The sequence below is a fragment of the Taudactylus pleione genome, unplaced genomic scaffold (assembly GCF_031769625.1).
Source record: "Taudactylus pleione unplaced genomic scaffold, aTauple2 ptg000702l, whole genome shotgun sequence".
Lineage (NCBI taxonomy): Eukaryota > Metazoa > Chordata > Amphibia > Anura > Myobatrachidae > Taudactylus > Taudactylus pleione.
The window spans coordinates 112,602-125,127 of NW_028285104.1; the positions used below are offsets into that span (position 1 = coordinate 112,602).

Consider the following 12,526-nt stretch of genomic DNA (forward strand, 5'->3'; position numbering starts at 1 on the left):
CCATGAGATCCACCCGCTGGGCAGAACCGGGAAATGTATGATACAGGTGCAGGATCGACATTCTCTATATCCAGAATGAACCTGGCTACCAGCCCCAAAGCAGGGATAATACTACTTGAAATCGGCTCCCACCATGTGAGAGGGAAAGAGCCGAATACACCATCCAGTTCACGGCAGAGCCACTGGGAAGTAACCACAGGGCGTATATCACACCATTTAGTATTTCGTAGAAAACGACATCCACCAGGGTGGCCGTTGTGGCATTCCCTGCAAGGGGAACGACAGACCGATGTGGTATCGGAGATAATTCATGTACTGTGAAAAACCCCGGCAGAGCGATAGTCTGACACAGGGGTAAATTGCAAGAAATTGCGAGATACCCAGAGTTGAAAAGGGCAGTATGGTGAAGTAACTCCAAGCGGGTGACGACAATGGGGCCCGCCCGGCGATCCTCAAAGGAGAGGATCCTGAGAAATAAACCGCCCTTTAAGGGGGTCGTGCAAGGGGCCCGGCACCAGATGGCGCCGCATACATAAACCTTTCTGAGTTAAAATCTTCCGCACTACTACCTGCAGGCTATGACTTGCAGGATAGCAATAATGGGTGCAGTATCGTGTGCGATCTCCTGGTCAGATATATTTGACTATCTTGATGGAAATATTAAGCAGCGCCATACCGGTCCTGACTGACGCTAAGATTAGCTGCAGGGACCCATTATCAGCGTATGCAACTCACAGTTCCATCTAAAATATGGCAACGTGCAGCACGCAACAGTATGTGACAAACCTCACAAATATTAACAAGTATATATATGTGAGGTCTCAGAACCACCCCAGGTACACCTGTATTAGGGCAGATAAAGAAAAGGGATAGATATACACTGACAGGTGAGAGAAAAAGCAGACAGTCAACACTAGCATAAGTCACATACAATGCAGAAAAATATAAATACATACATACATACATACGCATGACATATAATATACTGCACAATGTCGCTACATTCAACTGCCCAGATTCAGTGTCTGGGAAGGCTATAGCGCTGTGTACACTCACCCAAAATGGCCAGGTACGCAAGGGGACTGGGCTCACTACTATCCTAGGAGTTCTGCAGCACCACCGAGAGATAATGGCCGCCGGAGACCTCAGAAGAAGCGTGGCCCGCGGAGGAAGCTCAGCGACGCCAGACTGTAGCATTGAAAGGCGCGTTGAGCTGAGGGGAGGAGCCGCTAGACAGGGAAGGCTTCCACCCCTGGCTAGCAATTAACCCCCCGGGATGCCGGCTCCCGCTGCCGCTATAATCCCTGGTGGGCTAGTGGACACACGGGGTATGCCTCCATGGAGGGGGAGCCTGCCGCTAGCGCCTCCGGTCTGTCCCCAGAGACCGGAGGCATAAGGCTGCATGTACACGCGGGTCACCGCAAGCAGTGACCACGCGACTTACCTGTCCCCGTCGATCCGGCAGCAGCCCAGGGATTCCTCCAGAGTCCGGCTAGTACAGACTCTGGGGTCCCGCTGCGATCCCCAGATCTGTACTGGCGTCGCAGCGCCGGCGGGGTGTAGGAGCGGCAGCTTAGACGTCCATTGGACAGTCTGATGCTGCCGCTCTGAAGAGTAGTAAAAAAATAAAAAATAAAATAAAACTCTTTAAAATAATTTTAAGCTTAGGGGCTGCTAAGCAAGCCCCCCTGCAGTAACGGTGACCAGACTCCGGCCGGGCACCAACTTAAACTGAGGTGCCTCTGGCTGGGGGGCGGGGTTATAGGGAGAGTGGACCCAAGTGCATCCTGGGAGCTAAAAGCTTTAACTGCGTGGTACCCGGATTTGGTTCCCAACCTATACCCCAAGGTCAACCCTGTGGACCCCCTATGGACCCTGAAGTAGAAATAAATTAATATTCCCCATTTGTTATAGCCAGAATTATAGTATAAAGCTCATGAGAGAAGGAGGGAGGGGGGGAGCAGTCGGGGAACACTCGGAGGAAGGAGGAGAGAGCACACGAGGGTCTGCCGGGTGCCGTACGTACGTATGAAATTGGCTGACTGGTATTTCTGCACTGGGTGTCACATTTATTTTACAAGTATTCCCTACTGCTGCTAATATAACCCAAGTGTTATGTTTTTGTTGTAAGTCTGCACTGGCAAAATACATGTATAATTACACGGTCTTTAAGTACAAGACTTATCAGTCATTTATTTTAGAATCTGTATTTGTGTGAATTATTTTGTTTCTCTTTGTGACAGGTAAGGTTTATAAGTAACCTAGAACACATTGCGTTATCAACCCATTTACACATGATCCATCCTTTGTGTTATTTCTAACTGTATGAATATTAAATGATTTACACATACTCTGAACTATTTGATTATTGCTGTTCTCAGAACTTGCACATAGGGGTTGATTTCATCAAGGTCGAATCGAGAGAGACGGCACTCTAAATCACCCATTTTACACCTAAAATCACGTCTCGCTTTGCAACTGTTCTCCCATGACTTTTTAGCATTCCCACCAGACTGTTTTAGCAGGGCCCCGCGCCATGCCAGATTTCAAAGGGACAGAACGCACCCTGCCCCTTTAGGCGGCGCCCCTCTAAAACCCGCGGATGGGGAAAACTGCGGTGTAGCGAACACAGCCGGTGATAACAGAAGGGAGAGCTTGGGGGCAGCCCGGCATGTCCGTAAGTGCTGGGCACTTAAAGACACACCCCCCTTTTCGGGCACGCACCGGAGTGCCCTCTCTCTAGTGAACACTAACTTGCCCCATTTTAATTGTTACCTTGCCTGTTTGACGCTGCAATACTAAAAAAATAATTTTGTTTTTACATTTTACACTAGAAAGTGGCTTACTATAAGTGTTTTGGGGTTGGGCTCTGGCTCTCTATTTTAGATAACCTCCATAGTACTGTAGCTTTTATCAGAGCAGAGTCTCAATGGCTTATCCACGAGCACCACAGGGACAAGACCCCGAAGTGACGTAATAAAGAACCCACGGATGTCTTGGCGGTCTTAGAGGGGGGCCAAATTTCAAGCCCCTCATCTGTTACTTGGAAGTAGTAACTGCTGCCTCCATGGAGTAACCCTCCCACTTGCATTCATGAATGTGCGTTGCAGGGACCTTATAGACTGATCAGGAACAGGTGAGTCACTTAGCTCAAAAAACACTACACTAACATATAGAGATGTGTCCTCATACACTATTGCTGCAGTCGCGCCAAATAGCCCTTCTCGGCGTTCCAGGTCCAGTCTGGTTCAGCTTGCGCCGAATGTCTTTTTCAAAGCAGAGTCAGATGGATGCAATGCGATGCAGTTAGGACACACCAGAAGACAGCCAATTAATTTGATATATTACACTTTTATAAGTGTGGGCGAATGAGGCCTTCAATAAGGGGGGAGTTCAAGATAAACACACTCCCTTCTTCCCCATCTGAGGAAGTGTTGCGTAAGCAAGTGAGCTGGATAGGAGTCTCATGATCTGTGGTCAATTTATAGAGTTAACTATCCCTCTCATGGGGAATTACATAGAATTAAATCCTATTGGCACAGAATTTCCCTATCACAATTCTAAATTCTTAATTCTAAAACAGTGGGTCCAGTCTCAACACACCCAACCAATTCCAGGCTCCCGTATCAGGAACAATTAATGCATGAATTGATTTTTTTTTTTTTTTTATAGATCCTGAATTAAGGGGCTGATTCTGAATTGGACACAAATAGTGAGGTTTAGCGTACAGTGCAAGCGCAGAAATGAATTTATGCATCTTTGCCCTTCTATGGCTGATTCTGAGTTGGACGGATCTTGGATGGATGGGGGTTTCGGGGTAGGAACTAGACTGAAACAATGTGATCGCACGGATTTGTTCAGTCTTGTGTAAGGGTCATGAGAATGCAACTAGAGGTCCCTGCTATTATGCATATGGATCTCTTGCACCTAGAATGGGGCTGGTGCAAGTGTCGGGCACGGTACCAATGATTATAGTTGCTGCTGTGGAGAGACCAGTGGGCGGAGCAGCTTCCTGCTTGCAGGCGCACAGATCCGCACATTAGCATAAGGTAGTAAATCAGGCTTCTGCTGCATCACACAGACACAGCCACTTTACATCCAACTGAGCACTTCATGAGAAAGGTCTCGGCTTTTAAAACATGCTTCTTGCTATGGGAAAGTGCAGGATGTTCAGTAACTGTATGAACTGTCCCACCACTTCTGCACACCCGCTTAATATACAATAAGGATATTAGCAGATATACCTTCACACAATTATCACCTCTTTAATAATTAGCATTAAATTAAAATAGTGCTGTAGTAAATTTTCTTATGTCACCACAATTTTGTGCCATCATGAAAAGAAATCTCCTTCTGATGAGAAACCCACTCACCTGCTGACATAATTGCAAATGAGACAGAATCGAGTTGTTTTAGACTCTTTCTCCATAGTGCGTCGCAGAGCAGCCTGCGCAGCTGATGTCATAGAGTCTGCTTCATCAAGAATAACTATTTTAAATGGGGGACAGTGTTTTCCGCTGCAAAACAAATTGGTGGTTCCTGTTAAGAAACAGCATTTAACTTTAACATAAAAGATAAAATAAAAAGCAATAAAAAAGGAGGACTTGTAAATACACTATAATAAAGCCATACATTTCACAGCTGAAACAACAAGAGATATGGTAAGAACTTACCTTTGTTATCTCTGTTTCTACGAAGTCCATAGGGTCCACAGGGTGACCTTGGGGTATAGCTGGATCCTGGATCCTCGGGCACCACGGAGTTAAAGCTTTTAGCTGCTCCCAGGATGCACTTGGGTCCAACCTCCCCTATACCACGCCCCCGAGCCACAGGCACCTCAGTTGGTAAGCAGCCCAGGCCGGAGGAGGAGACGAAACAGAGAGAAGGAAGACTGGAACACAAGAACCATACTCACAGAAATGGGAGACGGAAAACCGGTGACCAGTCACAGAGCCCATATGAAGCCAGGTGCGTCAGGGCGGGTGCCCTGTGGACCCTATGGACTTCGTAGAAACAGAGATAACAAAGGTAAGTTCTTACCATATCTCTTGTTTTCTACTTCAGGGTCCATAGGGGTCCACAGGGTGACCTTGGGGATGTCCCAAAGCAGTCCAACTAAGGGCGGGGACGCTCCTGTGCTGATAGGATGCATCCTTTGGGCGCCGGGTTCTCCTGAGAGGCAAAAGGTGTCAAACGCATAGAACCTCAAAAAGGTCTGAATGGAAGACCAGGTGGCCACCTTACAGAGCTGAACAGCAGAGGCGCCACGGCTAGCAGCCCAAGAAGGGCCCACGGACCGAGTGGAATGAGCCTTAACAGAGGCTGGAACAGGTAAACCCTCCTGCATATAAGCCTCAATAATAACAGAACGAAGCCAACGGGCTAGAGTCTGTTTGTTGGCAGGCCAACCCCTCTTGTGAAAACCAAAGAGGATAAACAAAGAATCCGACTTCCTCACAGAACTAGTCCGGTCCACATAAACCTGGAGTGCCCTTACAACGTCTAAGGAAGTCTCCCCAGCCGAAAGATCAGGTGACTGAAAGGCTGGTACAACAATTTCCTGATTAATGTGGAACCTGGAAACCACCTTAGGCAGGAAATCAGGACGAGTGCGAAGCACCGCTCTGTCCTGATGAAAAATCAGAAAAGGGGGACGACAAGAAAGCGCCCCCAAATCTGAAACTCTCCTGGCAGAAGCAATTGCCAAGAGGAAAACAGTTTTAAAAGTTAGCCACTTGAGCTCCACTGACTCCAAGGGCTCAAAAGGAGGACCCTGTAAGGCCCTAAGAACCACCACCAAATCCCACGGGGCCATAGGTGGCACAAAGGGAGGCTGGATTCTCAAAACACCCTGGAAAAAGGTGTGTACGTCCGGCATAGCAGCGATCCTGCGCTGGAACCACACCGACAGACCAGACACGTGTACCTTCAGTGAAGAAAGACGTAATCCTAAGTCCAAACCGGACTGAAGGAAAGCCAGAATACGCGAAACTCGGAACACCTGGGGATCATAGTTTCTGGCCTCGCACCACTGAAAGTAAGTGTGCCACACTCTGTGATAGATCCTCGCGGAAGCAGGCTTGCGCGCCCTCAGCATGGTGGTAATAACGGAGCTAGAAAAGCCCCGAGACCTCAGGACGGCTGTCTCAAGAGCCACGCCGTCAAAGATAGTCGACCCAGATCCGGGTGAAGACAGGGCCCCTGAGACAACAGGTCCCGCCGTTGAGGTAGGAGGTACGGAGCGTCGATGGACAGGCTCCGCAGATCGGAGTACCACGGCCTTCTGGGCCACCAGGATCAGTGTGCCTCCGTCCTGTTTGAACTTGCGCAGGACCCGAGGCAGCAGAGATATCGGAGGGAACAAGTAAGCCAGTTGAAACAGCCATTTCACCGACAGCGCGTCTATCAGACTTGCGCCTGCGTCCCTTGTCCTTGACCCGTAAACAGGCAGCTTGTGATTGTAACGGGACGCCATCAGGTCCAGCTCTGGCAGCCCCCACTTGTCCACGAGTAGTTGGAATACCTCTGGATGAAGCGACCATTCCTCGGGATGCACATCGTAACGGCTGAGGAAGTCTGCCTCCCAATTGAGGACTCCTGGGATGAAAACTGCCGAGAGCTGGAAGATAGCGCTCCGCCCAAGCCAGGACGCGGGACACCTCCGACATCGCAGCTCGACTGCGAGTCCCTCCCTGGTGATTGATGTACGCCACCGTGGTGGCGTTGTCTGACTGCACCTGAACGGCCCTTCCGTGAAGAGCGGTGCCGGACGACTGCAGGGCTCTGTATACTGCCCGCAGTTCCAGGATGTTGATGGGAAGAATCGCTTCCTCCGCCGACCAACGACCCTGAAGTGACAAGGAGCCTGTCACCGCCCCCCAACCCCGGAGACTGGCATCTGTCGTGAGCAGAACCCATTCCGGGATCCAAAAGGGGCGCCCCTCCAGGAGATGCGCTGTCTGCAGCCACCAGGCTAGGGACAGACGCACCTCCGAGGACAACACCAGCATCTGAGAGCGGATCCTGTGTGGCAATCCGTTCCATTCTGAAAGAATCAGCCCCTGCAGGGGCCTGGAATGGAACTGGGCAAACTCCACCATGTCGAATGCCGACACCATGGACCCCAAAACTCTCATCGCTGAGTGCACCGACACTCTGCCACTGCTCAGACAACTGTGAATCCGCAGCTGTAAGGAGGAGACCTTCTCTGGAGTCAGAAAAATCCGTTGCTGACGAGAGTCCAGCAGGGCCCCCAAATGAACCATCCGTTGTGATGGGATGAGGGAGGATTTCTTCCAGTTGATCAACCAGCCGTGCGCCTGTAGACAAGCGACCGTCAGGTGGAGATGCTGGATCAGTACCTCCGGGGAGCTTGCCAGCAAGAGGAGGTCGTCTAGATACGGTAGCAACCGTATCCCCTGGCTCCGAAGGTGAGCCGCCATGACCGCCATCACCTTGGTAAATACCCTTGGTGCCGTGGAGAGACCAAAGGGTAGAGCCCTGAATTGGTAGGGGTTGTGGAGAATAGCAAACCGCAGAAACCGTTGGTGCGATGTTGCTATAGGCACATGGAGGTAGGCGTCCTGGATATCCAGGGAGACCATATAATCCCCCGGTTCCATCGCCAGTATGATGGAACGCAAAGTTTCCATCCTGAATTTGGGAACCCTGAGAAACCTGTTCAGGGACTTCAAATTGAGGATGGGGCGATGAGAGCCATTGGGTTTCTGCACCAGAAACAGCGTAGAGTAATACCCCACATCCCACGTTGAGACTGTGGTACGGGTATAATGACCCCTCGCCGTCAGCAAGGCCTCTATGGCTTCCTGAACCTGCAAGGCCTTGGTTTTGTCCTGAGAAGGACTTGTGCAAAAAAACTGGCAAGGCGGCCTGTGCCGAAAAGACAGGGCGTACCCCTGGGAGACCACTTCTCGCACCCAGGCATCCGTGGTGGTATTGTGCCAGCACTGGGCGAATTGAAGAAGTCGGCCTCCCACTCTGGGGTCCCCCAGAGGGAGGCCCGTCCCATCACGCAGAAGGCTTATCTTCTGGCTTGGAAGATGGGCGCCTAGCACTCCAGGCTTGCTTCTTTGGCTTTGAGGCGGTCTTGGGTGCGGACTGCCTCGGGAAGGACTGACCCTTTGCCTTGCCCTGAACCCGAAAGGAACGAAACGCCGAGCTCCGGACCTTAGCAGGTGTAGTAGCTGAAGGGAGGAAGGCTGACTTGGATTTTGCCAGGGTATCTACTATTTTGTCCAGGTCCGGACCAAATAGTAATTCCCCATTAAAAGGTAAGGCCTCCAAGCCTTTCTTTGAATCCGCGTCTGCTCTCCAAGACCGCAACCACAAGGATCTACGAGCAGACACTGCTGCCGCCGAAACCCTAGAGGTCAACAGGCTAGCATCCAAAGATGCTTCTCCAATGTAGGAGGCGGCATCTCATCTGTCCTAACAACGCCCTCTGGACGTCCGGAGATTCATCCGTAAACGTGTCCTCCAAGGCGTTGGCCCACCCCTCAATGGCCTTGGCCACCCAGGAGATGGCCGGGCTACAGCCCCTGAGAGAGAATAAATAGACTTTAGACAAGTCTCCACCTTCCTGTCCGTAGGATCCTTCAGCGAGGATATAGACGGCAATGGCAAAGTAGCACTCCTGATGAGGCGTGTTACATGGGAATCGACTGCAGGCGGAGTTTCCCATTTCTTACAATGCGCTTCCGGGAATGGATAATTGGACGCCAAGCGTTTCTGTGGCAGGAAACGCTTACTGGGCGTCTGCCAGGCCACCGCCATGTGATCAGTCAACTGATCAGACAAGGGGAATGCTGTAGAAGTAACCTTAGCTTTTTTAAAACTAGGATACCTTGACTTGGGAGCGGGTGCCTCATTCTCAATCAGAAGAATAGACCGCACCGCCTTAACCAGAGCCCGCACATTGATGGAAGACTTAGTGTCTACCTCCTGGACTGAGGCATCTGAGGCTGAGTCATCCTGTACCTCACCATCATCCGAGAACCCCTCAGAATCCGAAAGATGCGCAGCCTGTGCCATGACTGAGCGTTTAGACGCCCTGGAGGGCACGTCACTGCGCAACATCGACTGAAAAGCCGAAGATGCTGCAGCCAAATCTTGGACAGTGTGGGAAAGCGCATCCACCCAGGGTGGAGGAGCTGTCACAGGAGCCTGAAACGGCACCACAGCCGGCTGTGCCACAGGGGTGGACTGAATATACATTGGCAACCCCGCATAGGGACCAACAGGCTGAGACCCCAGGGGAGTCTGCAATAATTGTGGGACACCCGGGGAATGGGGGATGGCAGGCTGGGGCAACGCCCTAGTAGGGGCGGCAGTCGGGACCGACAGACGGTCCGCGATGGACACCAGCACCTGGGAAAACATCGCCCATGGTGGCTCCTGCGAAATGGGAGGTTTAGACGTACCAGGAACCGCCTGGCACCGTCCGCACAGGCCGTCCTGTGACAAATCCTCCCTATCCACTCCTGCAGAACAGCGCCTGCAGGAGAACAATGCTGGAGCCCCGGAGTGCTCAATCTCCTCCTCAGACATGACTTAGGAAGAAAACGTGCGCACTCACCAGTGTGCTGAACAACAGCCCACAATATGGCACAGTGTAGCACACAACTGTATGTGACGGACCTCACAAATACGTGATCTATATAGGTGAGGTCAGTAGAAACACCCTTCCCCCGCACACCTGTAGGGCTTGTAGGAGAAGGAAAGGGATAGGTACAGGCTGACAGTAAGTAGAAAAAAGACACAGACAGGCAGCACTAGCAAAAGTCACATACCATGCAGGAAGATATACTCACTGCACCTTTCCACTACAATCAACCTGCCCAGATTCAGTGTCTGGGAGGGCTATAGTGCTGTGTACACTGTCCTTGTCGGGGGAGAGGTACACAGGGGGACAGGTCCGCGTGCTCCCTGAGAGTATCCACGCTGCCAGTAAGAAAATGGCCGCTGGAGACCTCAGAGGAGGAGTGGCCCGAGTAGCTGCAGCTCAGCGACGCCAGACTCCGAGCTGAAAGGCGCGCTGAGCTGAGGGGAGGAGCCGCTGACAGGGAAGGCTTCCTCCCCTGGCTAGCATATTTAACCCCCAAGGTTGCGGCATCCCGCTTGCCGCTTAATTACCCTGGTGGTCTAGTGGTCTGGCGGGGTATGCCTCCGATGGAGGGGGGGCCCGCCGCCACCGCTAGCGCCTCCGGTCTGTCCCCTAGACCGGGGGCATGGGACTGCATATGAAAGGCATTACCCGCGCACCGCCGCTAATCAGCGGTGCGCGGCTTACCTGATCTCCCCGGCGTCTTCCGGCAGCAGTCCCGGGGGAAGCCAGAGTCCGGCTAGTACAGACTCTGGCTTCCCCCGCCGCGATCCCCAGTTCAGTGCTGGCGTCGCGGCGCCAGCAGGGAGAAGGAGCGGCAGCGTGGGCGTCTGTACAGACAGCCCATCGCTGCCGCTCTGGAGAAAAAGAAAAAACTGTAGTCAAAAAATAAATAAATTTAACTAAGTTAAAAAAGCTTTAGGGGGCTGCTCCTGCAGACCCCCCCCCGCAGGGTGACCCGACTCCGGCCGGGCACCATCTTAAACTGAGGTGCCTGTGGCTCGGGGGCGGGGTATAGGGGAGGTTAGACCCAAGTGCATCCTGGGAGCAGCTAAAAGCTTTAACTCCGTGGTGCCCGAGGATCCAGGATCCAGCTATACCCCAAGGTCACCCTGTGGACCCCTATGGACCCTGAAATAGAAATCATGGATATTGGATCTATTGTTACCAAATCAACTAAGCAGGTCTGAAAATATTTTTGAAGTCATTTAATAGTCTGCTTCTTTAATTTGACATGACTAAGTATACCACATAGGTAACATGCAAAACAAACATGCGGCTTACTCATGACGGGTCCCAGCAACTGTCAGCTGAGAGAAGTTTTTCACTTTCTCCCGAACTACTTGTATTCCTCTTTCATCAGATGCATTTAATTCTAGTACTCGCTGTCGAAACAATTCTGGTCTGTAAACAAATTGAACATATAGCAGTTAAATAAAAAAATCCATTAGTACCTGCAAGAAGAAAAAAATAAAGATATAATCAAAAAGAATAAATTTTGCACAATGCCCTACAATACAAGACATTAACTCCAGAGAGCACATCTGCTGTGACAATATTTATAGAACTATCCTTGTACGGAATCTGTATGAAATACCGCCAGATGTTAGCCTGGCGGATGCTATACAGACGCCGGAAAGCAGAACAGCAGGATCCCGACTAAGGTAAGTTTCTAACTATCCCTAACCCTCTCCCTTCCCCCCCTTAGGGGTGCCTAACCCTAACCTCCCCTAACCTAACCCTGCTGGGGTGGGCCCTAACCCTAAGTCCCCCCAGGTGCCCCTAATCCATCACCCCCGCGACTGTCCGCACTCGGTGCCTGGCTTACCTTCGTTCGGTATGCCGGGAGTCGGGCTCCCGGCGTAGGTATGACAGGCGTCGAGATTTCAACGCCTGTCATTAGTCCCCTGCCGGGATTTGACAGTCGGGAAGCCGGTGGTCGCTATTTCGACCGTCGGCTTCTTGACTGCATCCCCTTGTACTTAAATCTAAATATTGATATTAATCTAGGTCAGAAGTTACATGTTTGATATGGGCATTAACCGAGTCACTACAGGGTTCAAGTTTATCTAACCCATTTAAAACAAGCCTTGTGGGTTGGGTCAAACACACTGACAAGTTATTTCACAGTAGTCCAGGGTGACTGCACTCTAATCAGTTTGAAAACTCTGAGCCATACATAATAAAAAGTTCAGAGTGACAGCTCACAGTATGTTGGCTGCTTGAAATGACCCCTAAAGCGAAAAAAGAAAAAAAAAAAAATCAGACCTATACAATTAAGGTAGAATACAATAGTCATAGTTCAGCTGAAAATCTATTGCACATCTCTTATAAAGCAAATTACTAAACACACTACTACAGAAAGCTGAAGCTCCTTCAATACCTTTAGCATAGTGAGGGAGAGGTATCAAACCTTGGAGAAATTAAGCACAGATACAAACTAAACACCTAACTCATTTTACAGGAGGGGTGAAAAATTAGTTAGAAGCTGACAGGTTGGTACTTTCTTTCCAAGCATTGATACATTTCCCCTGGGGGAGATGTACCAAGTCTCCTAAAGAGTAGAGAAGTGGACCAATGGAGAAGTTTCCATAGCAATCAAATAGCTTCTAGCTAGCATTTAAAAAGTTCAGTCTATAAAATAATAGAAGCTGAGTGGTTGTATGGGCAACTTCTCCACTGGTCCACTTCCCTACTCTTTAGAAGATACATCTGCCCCAGTGCTCTAAAAGGGACACAATAAAAGTGAATAACCTTAAACTGTTCGGCATCTGAGTAAAGTTTGGTACACACTATACGACTGCGTACGCAGTCTATGGGGCAGCCACACTCACTATATGCTGCATTAGTATAACAGCTCACCTGTAACACGACAACCTCTTTGAAAGGAGTTAAAGAGTGGAC

The 12,526-nt window shown here is 50.4% G+C and overlaps 1 protein-coding gene across 3 annotated transcripts in view; it reads right to left on the reverse strand.

The window, feature by feature from the left end:
- RFC4 (replication factor C subunit 4) overlaps positions 1 to 12,526 on the reverse strand; it is a 78,579-nt gene that overhangs the window by 38,231 nt on the left and 27,822 nt on the right. For all 3 annotated transcript variants that reach the window (XM_088456374.1, XM_088456375.1, XM_088456376.1), the window contains 2 exons: positions 10,907 to 11,026; positions 4,374 to 4,517 (listed from right to left, as the gene is read on the reverse strand). In XM_088456374.1, coding sequence (XP_088312500.1) covers positions 4,374 to 4,517; positions 10,907 to 11,026 — 264 coding nt within the window. The remainder of the gene's footprint in view (positions 1 to 4,373; positions 4,518 to 10,906; positions 11,027 to 12,526) is intronic.